The sequence below is a fragment of the Empidonax traillii genome, unplaced genomic scaffold, assembly GCF_003031625.1.
Source record: "Empidonax traillii isolate 1590-97213 ecotype Southwest subspecies unplaced genomic scaffold, ASM303162v1 scaffold225:size1387458, whole genome shotgun sequence".
NCBI lineage: Eukaryota > Metazoa > Chordata > Aves > Passeriformes > Tyrannidae > Empidonax > Empidonax traillii.
This window is the reverse complement of record NW_020955418.1, coordinates 704,689-725,440: the sequence shown is the minus strand read 5'-3', so window position 1 is coordinate 725,440 and position 20,752 is coordinate 704,689. Positions and strand designations below refer to the sequence as shown.

The following is a 20,752-nucleotide window of genomic DNA, read 5'->3' as shown; positions in this document are numbered from 1 at the left end:
CCATGACTCTGTGCGGGGATAGGAGTTGGACTTAATGATCCTTGTGGGTCTCTTCCAACTCAACACATTCTGTGATTCTGTGAAGTGTTTTATATTAGCATGTAGAGTTTTGCAGGCATAAAATTGATAGAGTAGGGCAAACTCCCAATGCAGCTAAATCAAATACATCAGCCCTTATTTTGGGAGTATGCCCAAATCTAAGGATGTCTTTAAATCAGAATAAAGTTCAATACTTTCCTATTTGGAAAGTAAAAACACTCAACTGTAATTTTAATTACTAAATGAATTTTAAACCCCAGAAGAGTCAGTTTGAAAAACAATAAACTGTTTGCAGTAGCTCTACCCCAAAATCCTTATTTAAAACACAGTCCCTTTCTCCAGGCATAGACCCCTCTCAGCTTTGAACATCATCTCAGCCACAGCGCAACCCCAAACCCACATCCTATTTATGAACCCTCGGGCTTTGCTTTCCACTCTCTAGAGCAGTGCCTTCAAGGATTTAAGAGTAACCAACTCTCTGTTAATTGTCCTTTGGGCTCTGGGCTCAGGCCACACTGGCAGAGCTTCATCCCTCGCTGAGTCCCACTCAGAGGATGGTCCAGCTCAGAGCATCCTTCCTATGTTGTGCCCAGCAACTGCTACTGCATCACCCTGCCCCAGCCCTCGGGGGATATCACTATATCACACTGTAAATGAGCAGTTGGTGAGGATACAGTCTGCATCCATAGGATAAGCAGGAATTAAAAAGAAAATAAAAATCTCATTTGGACAAAATTAATCCTGTCGTAATGAATTTACAATACCTTTTAACCAGTTGAGTCATAAGTCTGGGCATAGCAGGAATAAGTCCCACTGAAAGGGAATTGCCTTGGTGTGCAGGCAGTATTTCACAACCACAGGAGCCATTACTTTCCAGGAAGAGAAAAATAGTCAAAGAGGGAGAAGAAAAAGCAGGCAAGTATGCCAGACTTGATTTTAGCCCCATTTACATGGATTTCATCAGTTATTCCACTGCAGAGGACACAAGAGCTTTCAGTTCTAAGTCCTAAGGATGGTAGAGAATAAAAATAAGAGAAGAGTAATATCTGAAGTTCCTCTAGGCTCACAGCAAATATCTTTTCCACAAATAATTGAGATTTACCTCCCAGCAGTTCTTAATGGCCATATTGTAAGTCACATAGGTATTTTATGACACCAAAGCTGTAATAATGTGCTCTGGGTGAGCGGCAGAACAGCTATACAATCACTATGTTTTTGCAGGCTTGCATTTTTGAGTGGGTTAGTATTGCAGCACAGCCTAAAACAGCAGCATAAATTTAATGGGCTGGCAGTCTTAAAAGTAGGGAAGTATAATAACAGGTGTATTTATTTTTGCTGTGATAACTGATACCACTGTATCAGCCTCATCTTGCTGAGATTAGGCTCTCCTTTAAAACAGAAAAGAAAATACCTGGTACTGGAGCTAAGATAAACCTAGTCAGATGAAAAGCAAATGGGAAAGACAACAGGTAGCACTGTAGAACATGTTGTGCAAAGGTAATACATATACATCACACATTTGCAAAACCTACTTACTCTATCAGTCAGCCCTTTATTAGAGACACTTGAATGCAGACAAATTGAACAAATCCTAAAACATGTAAATCCCTAACACTACAAATACATCTTTTTCCCAAAGTTATGAAGTACTATAAAACCACATAGGTTTCTTTTTTTCCTTACTTTTTGACATGATTGTTGTTGGATACTTAAAATGTATGAGTTCATAGATGAGTCAAACCTTGCAGTACACCAGAACTGGAGATGATACCTCTTCTAACTACATGTGCTTTACCACAAACATTAAAAACAATTACTTAGGAATAGTTATTTCTAGGAATTCTGAAAATATTTTAGTTATAATTATTGTCATTACAGAAAAGTCTGAAACATTTCCTCTAATCATTCAATACACAGCTCCATAACCCCGTACACTTGAAAACTATAATTTTGCTATAAGTTTTCTTCTTACATATGTGTCTATATGTACATACACGCACATATATACGCACTATTGGAAAATGAGTGTCAAGAAAAGCAGGACCTTTACATTTCCATATTTTTCTCTATGTTTGCAATAGGAATATAACTGTAGTTAGCGCTTTTGCCGTCTACAAAAATTGGACCAGCTCAACTTCAAATCCTCTTGACAGACACAACAACCACCTAGGCTCTGCTTTTCCCACTGTCATTTTTCATTCTTACCAAAGTCTGTTTGCTCTAAGAGTATATTGTCAGGCCATACATTCAGTTTTCATGCAACAAACCCCTCTCCCTTTTACACTGCCATGAAATGACTAAATCTTGTGTCTAAAACCAGGCTTGCACTGCTCAACTCCTCAGCTTGTACTCTGCTGTGCACAGGAAAATCAGTTTGCAGTTGTGGCATTGACTAGACCTAGTTATACACATAAACATTAAATATTACTTATTTTTGTGCTCTTCCAGTAGTTCAAAAAGTAGCCTAAACCATGCAACATACAAGCACGCCTTACAGGGCCTGGGTCTATTTGTGGAATGATATCAGTAATTCCTCTGAGCTCCACTAATCAAGGCATTCTAATTGCCACATCTAGAGTGCCATCAACTCACAATGGTGACAGAGAGAGTTCAGAATATTAAGCATTTTGAAGAACTATGCCTTAAACAGAAACCCTCCCAAAGTCATAGTATCTCCTCAAATTGCTCATTCTGTGAACTCAGAAAGAAAAAAAAAATGAACGAAAAAAACCAGTTAACCATTTCAGAACCTTTCTCCAATTTGTATTAGTGATTAAAGATCCGTTTAATGGTTGGGAACAAAAGTCTGTCTTGAGAGCTGAAGTTACATAAGCCAAATTCTCCAGCATAACTACCGCAGAGTACATGTGCATGAGGCTGTTCATTTGTTAGGAGGACTAGTGGCTTGGAAACGTGGTGTGGTGGTGGAAATGCTGGAAGGGAGGGTAAGTACAACATATCTAGAGAAGTCTGCAGAGCTCTGAATTCTCAAAGGGAAGCTTTGTACACTGAAATAAGCGCACCTGAAGAACAGCAAACGTCTGGCTGGGTCTCTGGAAGTACTCACTAGTGGGAATATTTCGCAGTGAGATGCAACTGTGTGATAAGAAAAATGGGCCTCTTTTTGGGGAAAGTGTTCTGGAGACACGTTTTTAGCATGGTTAAAAAAAATTTCTCATTTTGCAGAATATGACGAGATTATAACCAATGGCCTCCTACATGTATTTTTGCTATAACGAGAACTAAAAAAAGCAACGGTAGCTTGTCTTATTCTTCATATAATATTAACTAACAAAGTGATTTAATTTGTTATAAGCAAAAATGGATGTTGAACAACAGATATCCCAAAACATGAGATGCTTTGGGTGAAGACATGTAGCACTTGGACCTGGAAGGTGCCTGTTACAATTCTTTCTTTCCACAATTATCCAGGGTGGATCCTGCAGCCTGGACTGACTTGATGAAGCCAATGGAAAGCAAAGGGCTACTCATCTGAACAGTGGCAGCAGCAGGCGGCACCAAGGTTGGCAATTTTGCTTTATCCCTTTCTAAAACTTGGCCTTTTAAAATCAACATGTAAATTTTACTTCCAATTTTTAGCTCAAGAAAAGCTCGGTGTGGGAGGAATCAATTTCAGTAGAAAAAAAAAAAAAAGGACCATATAGCTAGGGCTACTGCTTCCATTTAGTGGGATGGACAACAATAAGAATAAATAAGAATACAAAGACAGGATAAATCAACTATGCTACACATCTGGTAACACATCTTATTTTACTGTACTTGTTATCAAGATGACATGCAGTCTAGAACTTCATGGCAAACACACTGGCAAAAGCCATAAATCATGAGGATAACAAGGCTCGAAGGAACAAGGCTTACAAAGACAACCCCAAGGGTAACTTTCTTAGATACCAGTAAATAAATCCCTAAAGGCAAGGAGCTAAAGTACAGCAAACCTAGCAACCACACTAGCACCCGAATTGAGGTCTGGAAGAGCAAAGATGTGCAGTTCCACACTGTCCAGTTGTGGGACACAGTTGCAACAGAGTCAAAACTTGTAGGCCTGTAAAATTCTACCACAGGGGTTGAGTTCAGAGTCTGGGGACTTTCTCTTTGTACTTCCATGATTGTTATAACCAGGCAATTAGAAGAGGTGTGAGAAGGGCTAACCAGGGACGCCAGCCTTTTGGGAGTCAGCAACAGTTCTGTTGGGTTGTCTGGTAGGCACTTCTTTCCCTTTCCCCCACAAGCTAAATTTAGAAGGATGTTGTTGTCATCAGGAAGACTACTAACCTCATCATCTGGCAGGCACGTTTCAAACCTGCAAAACGGGCACACTATGACTCCTTGTGGGGAATCACCGAAGTCTATGATCTTGCAAAGGCATTTGGCACATACTCTGTGACAACACTCCAGCACTTTTGGTTTCCTCTGTCGCAAGTTGTAGCGGTTGTAACATATCTTGCACTCAAGCTCATCTGAGGTCTGGGTCTCCACGGACTCCTCTGGTAGCTGGGTGGTCATTTCTTCGGATGGTTTTTGGGCTTGCGGAAAGAGAAGTCAAGGGATGAAGAGGTCACTCGGTCTTAGAACTTTTTCCTATCACACATCTCAAACAGGAAAAAAGGAGGTGACACCATCGAAAAGCATCAGTAGGCATCATCCATTTTCAGCTTCTGCTAGAAACTGTGCGCTGCATGTCCTTTACTCCGAGCCAGGCATCCATCTGGAAAAAACAAAGTGGAAAGTAAAGAAAAAAGCAAGAAAGGAAAAGGGAAGGGAAAAGGAAAACAGAAAGGGAGAAAGAGAGGGAGAAGGCAAGGGAGAGGGAGGGGCAAAGGAACAGCTTTAGCAGGTGAAATATACAAGTTTTATTTTTTACCAGATCAACTTCCTTTGCTAAAAGTACCTCTAAGGTAATTTTTTCCTGTGGCATATGGGGCCTATATAACAGTCACACTGATAAAACGGCATCATGCTGCACAGATTTGTTTTAGACTTGTAGCTCTGACTGGCTCAGCCCATGAATTTCTCAGCAGAAGATGCAATCTAATCACTGATCTGTGACAGTTTGTTTAAATTCTGGTTTCCTAAGGAAATAAGACCCGACCCCTGGAGCTTTTGGTCTTTCCTGGTAACTTGTGAACCCGCTGACCAATTTCAAACAAATCAGCAGAGGGGCCACAGTACTGAAGATAATTAAGTTTCTAAAAGGAAATGAACACTGGCAATTGGTTGGAGGAGAGATATTTGTGATAACTATCATTTATCCTGGAGGGTAATGGCCAGCCAGCAAACTCCTCTCTCTGCTCTGAACAGGCAGCATGCTATCTATTGCTAAGCCAGAGAGGAGTACAACCCAGGGGGAAACTGGTGGTATTCTGGGGAAATAAAGATTTTGGGGGAGTGGAGTAGGCATGAAAGAGGGCTGGGGTTATTACAAAGAATTATGTGGGGCCCTAGGTCAAATCTGGAAAAGATCAGGCTTTATGAATTTTTCTGCTTGTGGAACAGCTCATTTTGTCCACCCAGCTGCGGGACACATGATTACAAAAATGAGTGTTCTTTAGCTTGCAACAAATGTCTCCTCGGATATGTGGCTGCTAGGGTGAAAGCTAACGTGCCTCTCGAGGGCATTCGCCAGATGCACTGGTTTTCAAGTGTTTCATGACTGTGACAGCTGTTTCACACCTCAGCTGAGGAGAGGGCCGTGGCACACTTGCGGTGCCGCACTCCCACTCCGCGCAGCAGTTTTGCCACCAGACCCATCAGCTTCCCTTAAACAAATATCTTATTTTGTAACCATGCATTTTCACGACTTCAGGAAACAGTCCTTGTACTATAAACAAGAAATTAAGCATGACTATGTACTCTGGGTATCAAAAATCACCAGCATTTGAAAAAGCAGCTCTATCTGACAGAAGACAAAAACTTGTTCCAGATTCAGGCATATAACAGAAAAGGGGGCAGCATTGCATTTTGCAGGCTTTCAAACTCATGCCTTCACTGCTAGAGTAGAAAGGAACTTGCCACAGTCAAATGATGGGGTCAGCACTTGCGTCCGGCTGCCTTTTGCATTATCTGTAAATATCAGGCACACTGAATATGAAAAAGTGGCCTCTTTCACTAAACTTATTTCTTGACTACTCATTTCAGTAAATGTTTGATTCCTTTACCTTTTCCTTGGTAAGTTTTTACTCACTCCTAGCATTCAGATCTTCATCCTTTTTTTTTTGAGGTCAAGGCAGGAAGCAACGTGATCCTTCCGTCAGTACATTTTACCTGCCAGCCATCAGGTACAGTAAAGTCTCTTGCATGGGTCTCTTCTTATTATTGTGCTTTCTCTCTCTTAACTTTCTGTAAAACCATCAGAGGACGGAAAGACACAACAGAGAAGGATATATAACTTCTATAAGCAACATGATTTCTAAAACTCATCCCCTGGATTTTAAAACAAAGATGTAAACATCAGACAATGCAGTAATGAAGAAACATGACAGCATAGTGAACAAATCCCACATATTTCTGTCCGAATTGTTACAGACATGGCCCCCTCCCCGTTCAGTTATCTCAATAACTCTTTTCCTGCCCCTTCCAAATTATTTCTTTAGTGGCCTAAAAGTTTTCATCTCTGCCTGACTGTTGTTTTTATTATTTGTACTGTGACTGTATTTGTGGTGTGTTCCATTAGGCAAGGCAAACACAGGACCATTCACAGTTTTCAAAGTGTACATCTTCTAAGACACAAAAAACCATCTTCTACAGAATTTATAACTTATCCTTTATCCTTTGTTACACTGTATGCTTCCCAGTTAATTTCTACTCCTCTTTTTATTTCATTCCAAATATCATCTTCTAGATGACTTTTAGGTAGATATAAATGTCATGAGAGGCTAACTTTCCAAAGGATGAAGAAACCACAAAATGGACCAAAAAAAGTGAAATGCCAGCCTACAGGAAGGCAAAGCACTGCTGAAAAATTAGGAAGCTAAATAAAAAAGCTATGGTTTTGAACTTTTACATCTTGACTATCATTTATTTTCAATACCTGAGGTGAATTAGGATTATTAACAAACTAAGGCTGGCAAACATTGTCCTATGATATAAGACTAGACTCACGATAAACCAAAAATCTTCCAGAAAATGTGTCTGCTTCTTATGGAAAATTATGACCTTTCTCTGAAAACTCCCAACTCGAAAAATCTTTGTATTTTAGTGGTTATCTTTCTAATGAATATGACCAGCCTGCTTTCTAACCAATTCTGTTTGGACGTGGATCACTTCTCTCTGAATCAGCTTTTAAACTGAATATGTTCTCCTATATGGCTCCCGTAAGTGCCAAAATTTAGCACTGAAACAAGGAATAGCAAGTCCCTGGGACTAGCAATGTCTCAGATGCTAAACTGGGATTATTAGCTCCACGTCCAGAGCACAGTGATCCTCCTATTTTAGTTTCTGTCATGAGTTAGTCTACAAATTATTTTCTTTAATTGACAGTACATTTTTTCTTTAATTGACTGTACAAGATGCTTCACGGAGTCTCTACAAAGCATATCCATCAGTAATAAAACATCATTGATTATTTTTTCTTTGGCTAACTTCAGATGTTGGATTTCTCCTTATGTGTTCTAGTATGAACACTGCTTACTACTATCCGTTATTTATACATCTTTTCCTTTGAAAATTAAAATTTAATCACCAGTTCCTATTAATGCTCTTCATACATTTTTTACCTTCTCAGCTCTGTGGTGGTTTTAGATGCATTCTCTGACTTTTTTGTTTTTCTGATTTCTTATGGAATTTTTTTATTTTTCCTTTTCAACACCCACTTTCCTGCTCCTTTTTTTTCCTCTGCTGGGAACTGACACCTTTTTGAACTTAAATAATGCTGCCCTTATGTTAAATACACCACATACACTAAAAAGTTCTCTGATCCAACACTTATTCAAAATATAAGGGAACTGAGGATTTTATAGAAATCTGACTTCAAATTATTCCTATTTCTTGAGGAAATGGAATGCTTCTTGAGAAATATGGCCAGCTACTTCTTCAAGCAAATTCTACTCTATGTGAAAGCTTTTCTAGCTTGTCTTTTGCATGCCTCCCAGGTGGGTATTCACTGCAAGCAGGCAGAACAAGGAATTAAAGAACAGAATAGCTTAACTGCTGCCCCTCTGAACCCTGTTCCCTCACCGAAAACGTGACAATTCACATACTTCTGCTTGCTGTGTGTTGAAAGCAACACTACACAGAAAAAAAACAGTGGTTGTGTCTGTATGTTCATGTTTTGCCCTCCTCTTCGAGACACATTTTTAATGATGCCATGAGAAGTTATATCCCTTTTTCATGCTCCAATACTCCACTAATATTTGGGCTATGTTAAATACTGGACTACAACTTGCATGTAGTTGCAACTTCTTTCTGACCTTGACATCCAGAGGGTGGTCCAGTAAAAAGTCCTGAGTGCAAGTCCAATGATGAGACTAACCTCTTTCTCTTCAACCCAAAAATTGCTAGTGATGGGAGGTTAGAGTGAGGTCCCATGTCTATTTTGAAAGCATTGAGTTTATTTTTATTCATTCTGTCATTAGTTTAAACCACTCCTTATGTCCAGTTTTCCACCTGAACTTATTTTAGATAGACTTATCTGACCTGCCAACAGACACGAGTTATAGCCAGGGAAACTTCAATTAGAGATTAAAAAACCCACAATATTTCACAAGGTATTCAAACACTGGAACCAGTGTCAAGGTAGCAGGAAATGAAATCTTCAGCCTTACAGATACTGAAAACTTCACTGGATATAACCCTGGTCAGGCCAGTCTACCTTGGAATTTGATCCTGCTGTGAGCAAACGAAACTGGATTTTTGCAGAGATTCCTTCTAACCCAAATTATTCTGTGATTCAGTGCTTTTGTACCCTGAAGTCATTCTATGTGATCTGTTTGAGAAGCTTTGTCCCTTACTGAGTAAGGAATCAGGTTGACATTTGTCTGTATAGCTAAACAACTCTCCAAGATACTAGTTCTTTCATTTAATGTATGAATTCATTTTTACAAGCAAACCTAGAGACCTTCTGCCATTTTGTCTTCCACAGAACCTATCTGATAGGATCAGCACAACCCAATTGCAAAACTTCTCATTCCTGTGTCTAATATGTAGCACATAGCAGCTTCCTGAACAAAATATTAACTACTAGACACGTACAATGATGACAGCATCCACTGCAGTTTAGTCAAGAACAAGCACATCTGTTACACTACGACAAGAACCTTGTCTTTTGTAGGAGTCCTGACTAAGCACTGCAGGAGTGAATCCATCATTCCCATTGCTGCTTGAGCTCTGACTCCCTCTCTTCCCCTTCCTGTACCTTACAAACTTCTCTACCTGAACATTTTACTAAAAAGGGAAAAAAGTTGAAGCCAGAGAGGCATCTTCTGAACGGCAGATCACCAGCAGTCCTCAGAGTTGACTGCTGGAGGGCAGTCCCAGAAGCAGGGGGAATATCCTCCCTTGAGAGCAGGAGGAGAAGACCAACGGAATAAGACAGAATAAATAATAGCAAGCTCTTTTGTGTGTCCCCAGGTGTGGCCAGACAGAGAGCACTGGAGTACATCAGCCCAAACAGGCCACAGGCCATTGATCAGGTTTCTACTAATTACTGCTCTGCAACTGCAGGCTTTCTTCCCAGGCATGGAAAGAAAGGTGAATAGGCTCTGCAACATGTTATGGCCCTTCTTCACGCTCATCTATCAAACACTGTGTAGACAAAGTGTTAATATGAGAGACTAGAAGAATTACTTGTAGATGAAACTCTCGATATTGGAGCTCAGTCATGCTGACAGGGCAAAGTAGATGGGAAATTTGTGCTTCTCCTCCCTAATGAGAGATCATCTTTGCCCAGTTCATCAAACCAACCTTTTATCATTCATCTCTGGCACCAATTTTTCTTCCAGGGAATTTGCCAATATTTCACATATAACCTAAAATGAATATATGAGGTCAGCAAGGAACTTCTGTAAGATATCATCCATGGAGCCAACCAACGTGCAAGATTTTCAAAGGTTTTAAAAGTTTCCTCTAAATGCAAACCAAGCATATTTAGGAAATATGAGAAGGGAAGTAGACAAGAAAAGGAATACAGAGAAACTTACTTTCCAAGAAAAAGAACTTCTTCCTAGGGTTCACTTGAGAGCACACAAGGAATGCCTATTCTTCTCCACACAGGCAAAAACTGGTGGAAAAGAGGGAAACAAAATTAGTAGAGCAGGAATACAGCTGGGAGATTTTTCAGTCTGTTTTCTCTGAAAGAGAGGAAGTAGTCCAACTTCTCTAGTTTGGATAGAAATACCCATATGTTACGATTTTAATTTAGAGAAATATATTGGGTAAATCCCATTTACTAAAATTATTTCTGTAACATAATCCAGTTATCTTTATAGATCTGTTGTTGATTTTAAGCTTCTTTCAATATTATGCGCTAAACACTCTGAAGTGCTATCTCTTCTAGCAACCACATATTCACAAATGTTAGCAATTCACTAAAAAAAAAAAACCAAAGGCAAAGTAACCAAAGAGATAAACTGTGCTTTGAAATGAGAGTTGTAAAAACATATCAAAATACTTTCCTTCACGAGTGTCATAGAAGCTCTTTGATCACTCCTACTTTTCCAAACAAGCTGCAGTCTCTTCTCCAACACAGACCAGAAAGGAACCATCTCCTGTGGGCCACTGCATCCACATTTGAGCAGCTTTGCTGCATTCTGACTCAGCAGGAAATGACCATCACACTCGATTTTTCCAGCTCGTGTTAAGCACAATGCAAAAAAAAAAAAAACACCCCAAACTACTTTACTAATCTGACATTTGAATAGACTACATTCAAAGAGCCAGCAGCCATCACATGTTCAACCTGTTTCATGCCACATTTCTGCAAACAGTGGATGGGTTTTAACAATGGGCATTTCCCTGTCAAATCCAATCAATGGGAGACTTAGCACCAGAGCTACAGAATGTGACGTACTGATCCATGCTCAGTTTATGGTCAGCTGTATAAACTGCTATGAAAAATGCCTCCATTCTTTTCACAAAAACTTTGTTTTCAATGGCATAGGTAATGAGGTTGTTCCTTCAATAACTACGCATGAAAGAGAAACATACACTGCAAAGAGTTGTGTATTACTGACTGCTTCACAAGAGACTAATACAAAACAGAAGCATGTTTATCAGAAGTTATAATTACAATATTTAGAGTCCTCTCTTGATTTCTCTCAATCCTCTACAATAATGTCACAAAAAATCAAAATACAGAAAGTTACAGTTTTTTCATATTTGAAGTGGAATTCACGGGTCTCTATTCGTGTAGTTGAGAAGTCATGTAATACTAAGATATCATTTCATACTAAAAAAAAAAACCAAACCAGTCAAATTTTAAATTTTTTTTTATATTATTATTCCTCCTCTCCTGGCATCCTGTTAAGTAAGCACGGAGATTTTCATCTAACACAGGGTTCACTTAATTCACTGTAGTGACATTGGCTCTAAGGGTACTTTCTACATCCTTTGCATGTGCACATTCAACATCACCAGACCCCATTTCTTTTTAACATTATAATTTGCAGCACTTTTTCATTATTCCCCTAACTCACATTACATGTCAGGTAGTAGAGGAAAATGGTATGAATAAACAGTGAGTGCCTTATTGAAATCCTACTATTCTCCATTACTTGCTTTCTAGCTACGGGCTACTACAGTATTGATACAAATCTTGAAACTGATTATGATGTAGAAAAAAAAAATGTTTTGTTATTTAGGCTTGTAGGCAAAAGCAAAACCTCTTCCAATATTTCTTAAGAAGAAATTCTCCTTCATATAGAATTCATGAGCTATTTATATAGCAGTATGCCGAATGACTTCTTAATGTGACATACGGTTGTGGGTTGCTTTGCAGCTGTTTTAAGAATAAAACTAATAAAGGACAAAGGATCTGAGCTCTTACGAGTTGTCTTGGTTTAAATTGGCTTAATTAGATTAAGTTGATAAGTAAAAGGAGGTGGCTGTAAATTTGTAGCTAAAATGGTAACTTTTAATTTTGGAAATACACCAGTTAGAATTAATTTCTTTAAAATTATTTTTAATTGTTTCACAACTTGCTTTGCTTGGGCTTTTTAGCATTCTCTCTTTTGCGGTTTTCTCCTGTATGAGTCTGAAACCAATAAATGATCAACTACAGTGAAAATATATTCCACGATAGAACTTACTATTATTTCAGGAAAAGGTTAGACATTCTCCTTTTTGGCAGTGGGGGGGAGGGGGTGGCAGTTTTATCAAATACAATAGAATTCTGTTACTCTGCTTTATTGCTTATGCCCTTTAGAAGCTCTTCTGAGAACTGAACAGACTGCAGGACACGGATTCTAGAATATGACTTGAAAAGATACAAAATTATAAATAAATAAAAAGCTTCCCAGTATTTCTTAATATAGGCATAAATATTTAATTGTATGGCCTACAGATATGTCTAGCATTTATCTCTATATTAGACATTATTAAAAGCGAATACGATTTTGTATTAGGTTTCAGAACACATGATGACAGCATCATAGAATTTTACATCCTTGCTTTGCTAGCTACTGTATGCCTGAATGTAAGTAATTAAAATTAGTCCAGAAATGCAAGCAAATAACTTTTACTTTTTAAATGAAAATTACTTGTGCTGGAAGATATGAAGTGACATACTCAAAATGTAAGATCCCCAAAATATGACAGAATTCCTTTCTTCGGACGTATTTTCTATGTTATGTAATTTGGGAGGGACCAGGTGAGATAAAATCACAGAAAATTAAACTTGATTACATCATGCAGAGAGAAATTCCTCTTCACATCTGGGAATCATTTTAATGTATTATAAGTTCCAATTAACCTTCAAAATAAGATTTAAATAGAAAGTAAGTGTGGCATTAGCTTTGTTCTAATGAAGCTGAAAACAATCCCAGAAGAGACTAGAAATGGAGCTGTACTTCCTGCTTTTTCTGTTGTCATCAAGAACAATCCATCTAACACAAGTGTTAGTGAACTTGGTTCATTCTGTTTCGGACATTATTGAGGACATGACTATATATTAATAATTTACTATATTGTCTATTTTATCTCAACTGACTAGTGCAAACAGGAAATAAAAAGGGTAGGGTAGTACTGAGTACAGAGCAGTACTGCCACTGAATTTTATATACTCTTTACATATATTTGGTAACAAGGTTTTCTGCTTTAACTACTGCTCATAATCTGCATGTTGTCCTGTGCAGAAAGGAAATGGTAAAAAACAACTGCAGTCACACAATGTTTGAAAACTGAGTGTCAAAATATTCCAAATCCAATACAGATTTCCACTTACAAACAGCTTTTCCAGACCTAGTCTTACACCATCATATCCCTTGCTGGGATAAAAATTATTTTGATTTTAGCAATATAGCAATAGTTGGCATATAATCCCTCCCACTGCGACATTATTATATCTATTATTATAATAACATCATTATCATCACTAGAATATTGATGTAACTAAGAAAAAAAATTTCAAAAAACCTTATTGGTGTATTTAAAAAAAAAGTAAACACAAAACCCTGAGATGCCATAAAAATACAATATTAGTAGACCTTGTTGACATGCAGTGAAGTCAAGTTGTGTGTCTTCAACTGCATTCATGGGAAATGAACGATCCCAATGGACAAGTGTCAATGAGAAGGCATTTTCTTTGGCAGTAACATGTACTGCCCTCTTAGAATGTATTTGCAAGAAAAAGTCCATTTGGCCTGATTTGTACACCATATCCAATGAGCAGTTACTGTGCGCACATCCACCACTCTAGATGCAGGTACCTGAAATAAAATGCATGCATTTAAAAAGGGGATGGAAGCACTTAAATTAATTTATGGCAAATGATGCACGCAGCTTTTATTCTATTCCTTTAAGGAATACAAGATCATATTAAACAAGAGCAGCTTTAAGTATTGCTCTGGAAGCATCTTTGTAGCTACTGGGGTTGATCCAGGACTGTCAGAGCTCCATAAATTGCCACATAACCAATCTCAGAATTGTTGGAGGGTTCTGCTGGTGAGACTTGCTTACTGAGATCAATGCTTATAAAGGACATAAACTTCAGGGGGATTGATACGAATTGCTCTGCTTTTAACATGTTATTTAGCAGTGAAACGTGGTATTTTTTTGCCCATTCTGAACTCTCAGTGAGAGCTGAAGTGCTACTGGATGGAATACTTCAAATAAAGGACAGAATCCTTATGGGCTGAGATTCTATATACAGCAATAATACAGGGACTACACTCTGTAAGCAGACACTTTGGTACGATTGCTTTCCCAAGAGAAATCCTCTCCATTGGTAGTCTCAATGTCTCCTTGAGAGTTAGCTTTGGACAGCCAGGTTTGAAGGGTTAGCCTTCACCAGACCTCAGATTTTGGGTCACATTTTCTTCAGTGGACAAAAGAAAAATCACCTCTACGTCATCCCATTCTACATCATCCCTAAAGCACACAGGAATCTGTGAGGATGAGCTGAAATATGGTATCTTCTGGGTATTTCTGAAGGGACCATGGTCACCAGGGGTTGCCCTGAGACCCCTGCATGGTGCTACTTTTGTAAGCACGTTCAGGCCTGGAGTGCCCTTCGCACTGGATAAGAGGAGCAGGAAGATGCTGCAATTTATTCATGGCATGTATCAGAATCCAGTTAAGAATGCTGTGTACCTCCCTCACATGTGTTTCTGATAGAAATATACTGTCCCTTACTGCCACGGCAGCAAATCCAATCAGGTCTAAATCGGATCAATACGAACCTGCAAAAAAATCGGAAAATCTGCAGTTAAAGAAAATATGTTTTAGTAAGAGCTGCATAATTCTATTTTGGGACAAGGACAACCTGGACTTTCCAAATTTTCCACCATCCTAAAGAGTTACACTGACCAAGTTTCACAAACTCAATGAAGGGTATGAAACTGTCTTTGCTTTGAGCAGAGCTCCAGCATTTTGGTGTCATTTGTACTACAACGGTTGAAAGGTTAAACTAAATGAAAATGTTTGAAGTCTGCTAGTTGAGCACATTTAAAACACAAAATGCATGAGAGGAAAGTATTGCTTCAGAAATTTTGGAAGCAATCAAGGCATATTCAGAAACAGTTTGTATATTAAACTAATTAGAAAGAAGAAAAAAAAAAAGGAACCAACACAAAATAGACAGAAAGAACATAAAATGGAATTCTAAAGGTTTAAAAAGCAACACAGTCCATAGGGATTCATTACACTTGCCTATTTACCTGGTTTAGTGTAAATTAATAACTGAGACCAGGTATTGGTATATTCTTAACTGGTAATAATCAATGGGGATTTTAGTTTAAGTGTTTTGCAACATGTAGTACAAGGCTAGCAAAATAGAAAATAGAACACTAATAAGTTCTGCATTTCACCTAATGTAACAAAAATCACAACATCAACACAGCAGCTCTTCAGTGAGTATTCTCAAGGATATAAGGCTTTCTATACAAATTAACAGCTTGGCTGAGGCTTATGGAATAAAGCAGGAAATTAAAAAACATTTTTTGCTTTCTGCTAACTAAGATTTTTTGATAGAACAGAAACATAACCAGAAACATCTTAAAGAACCAGATGTTTTAAATGACAGTTTTCTTTAAAATATTTAAAATAATGAATCTCCTCTGCTCTGCTTTTACTTAGTGAATAGAAGGCTTCTGAAAGTTCTACTACTATGTAAGTCTCTTTTCCAAAAAGCGATACTAGAAAGAAGCGCTAGTAAGTGAATTAATTAACTAGACATTAGGGGATAACATGTATTTCACTGTATCTTCATTTCCAGTGTGTAGAATGCATATGATTTGCAAAGAAGTGAAGACCTAGGGAAAAATCCCTACATGAATGTACTGTCTTTTTGGAAGCTAAGATGCATTAGCCTTTATTTATGCTATTACTTTTCCATGGAAAGCTCCATGTTTGAAGCACCAGTACAGCACACTGCTGCTTGTTAGCCTACTAAACCTAAGCTTATAAAAGCTACAAGTATTGAAATAATAATCAGTGCAAAAGGCAGGATAGCATCCACTCTGAATCTGACTTTTTCACAACTCTGTAAGTGCAGACTTCATAATTTACAGCAAGTTAATATACACCTTTTTCCTTGGGCTTGGCTTCTTGACAGAAAGAACTCTGTGAAATTGATTAAAATCTAATTCTGCTCCAGAGTCAAATGATTACAATATTAGATGAGAGCTTCTGAGCACATATTTGTCCTTCTCTGCTTCTAGAGGGCTCTTTCAGTAAGTGCACCCAAAGAAAGTGCATCCTGAGGGGTATTTGCCATTAATTGCAGTGGATATATTTTGAAACAGCAGACACATCTACACTTCAACCTGCAGAGCAGTGTTGACATAACTGAGCCAGATTCATACTGGAACCAACCTAGCTATAATAACATGCAGTTCTGGATGAGCTAAGTTAATCTGGCTTGTAGGAGAATCAGTCAACCTTATGTACCATTTCCCACTTTATCATCCTGTGCTAATATGCTGAGGCTTTTCTATAACCTGTGCCAATATATCTTGCCTATCTGTAAGCCATCACTGCAGAGCGCTGACAGAAGCTACATTTTGAAATGCAATAAGAGATACCCTAAAAGACAGTAAAAGTTGTACCTTTCCTTCTCAGTTTCCAAACTTAGATGTGTCTCAGTTTGAACTGGGTATCTCAGAGGATCAGTAACCATGGAAAACGGGGTCTTTCATTTCCACTTACTCAAAACTTTATGCAAATGCCATTATTCACACGATGTCTGTGTTCCTCCATACAGATGCCTTTCAACATTTTTTTATGCCCATAAATGTCTCATGTGTTTGAAGTGACAAGACTTACAGTAGAAGGCTTGAGAAACTTGAACTTTCATGATTTTTCTCCTGAGAGACTCCCTCTTCTGAGTGGGCTTCACAGAACACTGCTATATGGACAGATCATAAGACAAAGGTGGATTGAGGGAGAAGCAGCTGCTCCAATAGTGAATTTTATGTTAAGTAGATTCACTAGACAACCCTGGTGTCCATTTTGCCTTATTAATGAAGCATTCCTTTCCCACAGCAAAAGGTGATAGTATATCACTCTGTCTATGCCTAAATCTCTAGCTTTCAAAGATTCCACTCAACTGCATAAAATAAAAAGCTCTGTACAGCATTTTCAGAGATATATTTATGGCATAGTACAGCAGTAAAATCATCCTCTCCTTTTAGGTCAGAGTGGTTAATTCTTTTGATAAGCAAAATGGCAATATGGCATATTGATAATTCATTCAACAGAGATCTTCTTGTGTAAATCAGGAGCCATTCAATCAAACGAGATGCAATGCTTGCAAATACGTCAAGAAATCACATTGGCTTGTCTTAAAAGAGCCCTTTGTCTGGGGAAAAAAGTCTACTTCCTGTTGTTTTCCTTATGGTAGCTTGTAGTTCTAAAGAAGTGTTGAGAAAAACTTTACTTGAGGGATTTGCTCAGCAAATCTTGTCATTGACTTTACCTTGGAAAATGACAGCAGGAACTAAATCTTGGATTTTCTTAGGATGCACGTGCAGGCCTTTCAGGCAAAATTCTTATTTACTTATTTGGGTAACGGGGAGAAATCTGGTAGGATTACACACTAGTAGAATACTGTATGCTTTTCTTCATTGCTGTTTCACGGAACAGAAACTTTTTTGATGTTTCTAAAATTTGTTACTGCCTCATTTATTCAATTCCTTAATTTGTAATCCGTGCTAAGGCAAAAGTCATACTGGATTGACTAGAAAAGTGACACAAACAGCCATTAATTTCTCCTTGGCTCTGTTATTAAAAAAAAAATACTATTTTTTTTAATTGTCACATTATTAAGTCTTGGAAACACCTGTGTCTCGTAATATATAACTCCAACCAGGGAACACCATCAGTAAACAACTATGACAGCATCTACTCATTCATAAAAACTGCAGGACACTGTTCCCTTCCCCAAAAAGATAAAGTTCTTTTAATACACTGGATTGTGCAGAAAGGAGCAGACAAGATCTCAAGGACACTGTTTATGAATACATGAATTGTGGCAGCCCCATTGGCAGGATATCAAGTCTGAAGGACTGATCAAACATTATGTGAATGAAGTATTTGATACACTCACACAGACTTGGTATCAGACCCAAAGGAGACACTGCAGGCTCGGATGTGTCTCACATTCTGTGAACACACCAGGTGGAACCGTTGGCTGATAACACCAGTTGTTCTGAAAGAACTTGAGATCCCACTCACCATCAACAGCAATCCTTACCTCACACGGTAAGATTTTAACCCAGCTACTCAGAGAAACAATCTAGAGCACTACAAATTATCATTCTCTTTAAAGACTATAAGAGACATCTTACAGGAACACCTCAATAACCACATCATTAAGCACTAGACCCAAGTGGAACAAAGAAGGACCTTCAAAGCAAATGTTCACTATCCTTTTTTAAGCACTCTGAAGTAAATCTTACTCTTGCTTGTATTTGTGCAAAGCCTGTTAGCCCAGTTCCACTGAGTTACTGATGTGGCCTGAGTGTAACTGAGCACAAAACGCAATTTACAAGATTGCTATTTGAGAGTCTTGGGATCCTTACAGAAGAGAGCTGTGAATCAGAGAAAAGACCTCAGCAGTATGATGAATCGGAAAGAGTTTTATGTAGGGAGCGGACAGAGAGAGCTAAGTGCGAGGGAAGGAAATTCAGGAAAAAGCTTTCTAAATTGGCATGCTAAAGGAAAAAAAGCAGGAAGTATGTACAGGGGAAGAAGGTCTGAAAGGAATAAAATCAAGTTTGAGCTGATACACCAGGTGAATTTGTGGGGAATTTCAAAGATACAGTATTACACACTTTAGGAAGATGGCCAGAAAAGGGTACAAGGGGTTTAGATAAGGGGAAGGGAAGCCGTAGACAAGTCAAGTCAGTTAGGAAAGTGTAGGTTACAAGGTAGATGCTACACTTTACAGGAATCAAAGTAAGAAAGTATTAAGGCACAGACAGAGGTGGGAGGTGAGGAAAATTTTGAGTGTCATACAAGAATAGCTGATGGGAAATTTTGGTAGCAATCTGAATATGAAAAGAAATGGAGAAATGACATATGGCTTCTGTTGCCCACCACACTGATGAGAATGAATGTGATAAATAGTAACAAAATGATAGAGCAGGAAAGTAGGTAGGAGCAACATGTAATTTTGACACTGGAAATACCCATAAAATAGCTACACTGAAATAGCAAAGTTCAGGAGAAAACTGTGTTATTTTGTTGTACAACATTTACTTCCTGAGTTGTAAGACCACCAACATGACAAATGGCTTGGTTAATCTAACAGAAAATTCTATTAAGGGTGTGTGTGTGGGGGGGGTCACAGCAGATCCTCTAGTGTTTGCAAAGAAACGGTATTTTCTCAGACAACAAGCAAATCAACAAGAACAACTCCTGGCCTGTGGCAGAGCTGACAGATGTACATCATTACCAGTAACATGCCTTCATTCTATATGTCCAGCAATACTGCAGTAGAGCTGAATGAAAGAGATTATTCATGGCTCCAGGCTCATACAATCAGCTTAGCACCATAAAGAACACAACAGGATGAGGTCTGCAAATTGGAAAGTTCAGTCTGGGCGCTGTTTTTTTTCTTTTTAAGTGGGTACATAATCCTCATTGTTTGTGACTGATCCTGTCTCAGCCAACAACTGAGGTGACATTTCAATTCCAGGTCCCTGAAGTTCAGAGGTTTACAGCCTTCAGATCAGAAAGATACATTGAATGGAATCTTTTCAAGTGCAAGATTATTTAACATGGTCAAAATAACCCCTCTTGGGAATGTGAAACTAACTTTTATGTTTAGAATATTTTGGTCTGGTTTTGCTTTTTTCTTTTTTTTTGGTACCTGTATGACTCAAATCCATTTTTAAAAAAGAAAACAACATTTAATCCTCACCTGTGAAGACATGGGGAGTTGGAGCAAATGAAGATTAAAATGTAAGATTTAAGAAAGGACCACAAAATTATATTATACTAATCTTACTTCCTGTGCAGTTCATGGAATATACTCCACTAATTCCTGCATTCAAGTGAGAACAATTTACACTGGAAGGAAACTCTGGAAGTCATCTGGTTCAAACCTCACTTCCTGAAAAACAATACTGCAATACTGTGTACCAACAATTTAGTAGAGTTCAGTGTGACATCTTACAAAATGGGAAGGTGTTAATCTCAGTCCATCCCATGCACTGACAAGCACCAAATCGATTCAGTATTCATAATGGAGGCACATTCCTTGCAATGACATGGTGGACAAGGGATGTGAGCTACCCAGTCTTCACCCTAAATTCTGGTTTCTTTTTAGGTTGGCAAGAGTGCTGCTGCTGGATGTGCTTTTCTGTTGCCTTTAGGCAACAGCAAACAATCTATGCTTCCTGTCCCACCTCTGTGAGTCATCAAGATTTACTCACTAACCTGTCTCCTGAAGTGGGTGTCCCTTGATGCTGTTTGCTGTTATCTAGATGACCTTCTAATTTGAGTGCTATCAACAGCCATTCTCATTACTTTGGTGCTTCTTCTACACCTATTCAATTCCATTCACACCAGTCAAGGTTTCCATTGCAATTCTCAACAGAAG

The 20,752-nt window shown here is 38.4% G+C and overlaps 1 protein-coding gene across 4 annotated transcripts in view; it reads right to left on the bottom strand.

The window, feature by feature from the left end:
* Positions 1-532: 532 nt before the first annotated feature.
* RNF182 (ring finger protein 182) overlaps positions 533-20,752 on the bottom strand; it is a 32,418-nt gene continuing 12,198 nt past the window's right edge. The window contains exons 3-4 of one of the 4 annotated variants that reach the window (XM_027887947.1): positions 10,194-10,273; positions 533-4,765 (exon numbers count right to left, since the gene is read on the bottom strand). In XM_027887947.1, the coding sequence (XP_027743748.1) occupies positions 3,826-4,563 (738 nt within the window). In that variant the 5' untranslated portion in view covers positions 4,564-4,765; positions 10,194-10,273 and the 3' untranslated portion in view covers positions 533-3,825. Of the gene's footprint in view, positions 4,766-4,808; positions 5,247-6,215; positions 6,251-10,193; positions 10,274-20,752 lie in introns of those variants that run through there. The other 3 variants (XM_027887949.1, XR_003571669.1, XM_027887948.1) reach the window with 3 other exon arrangements.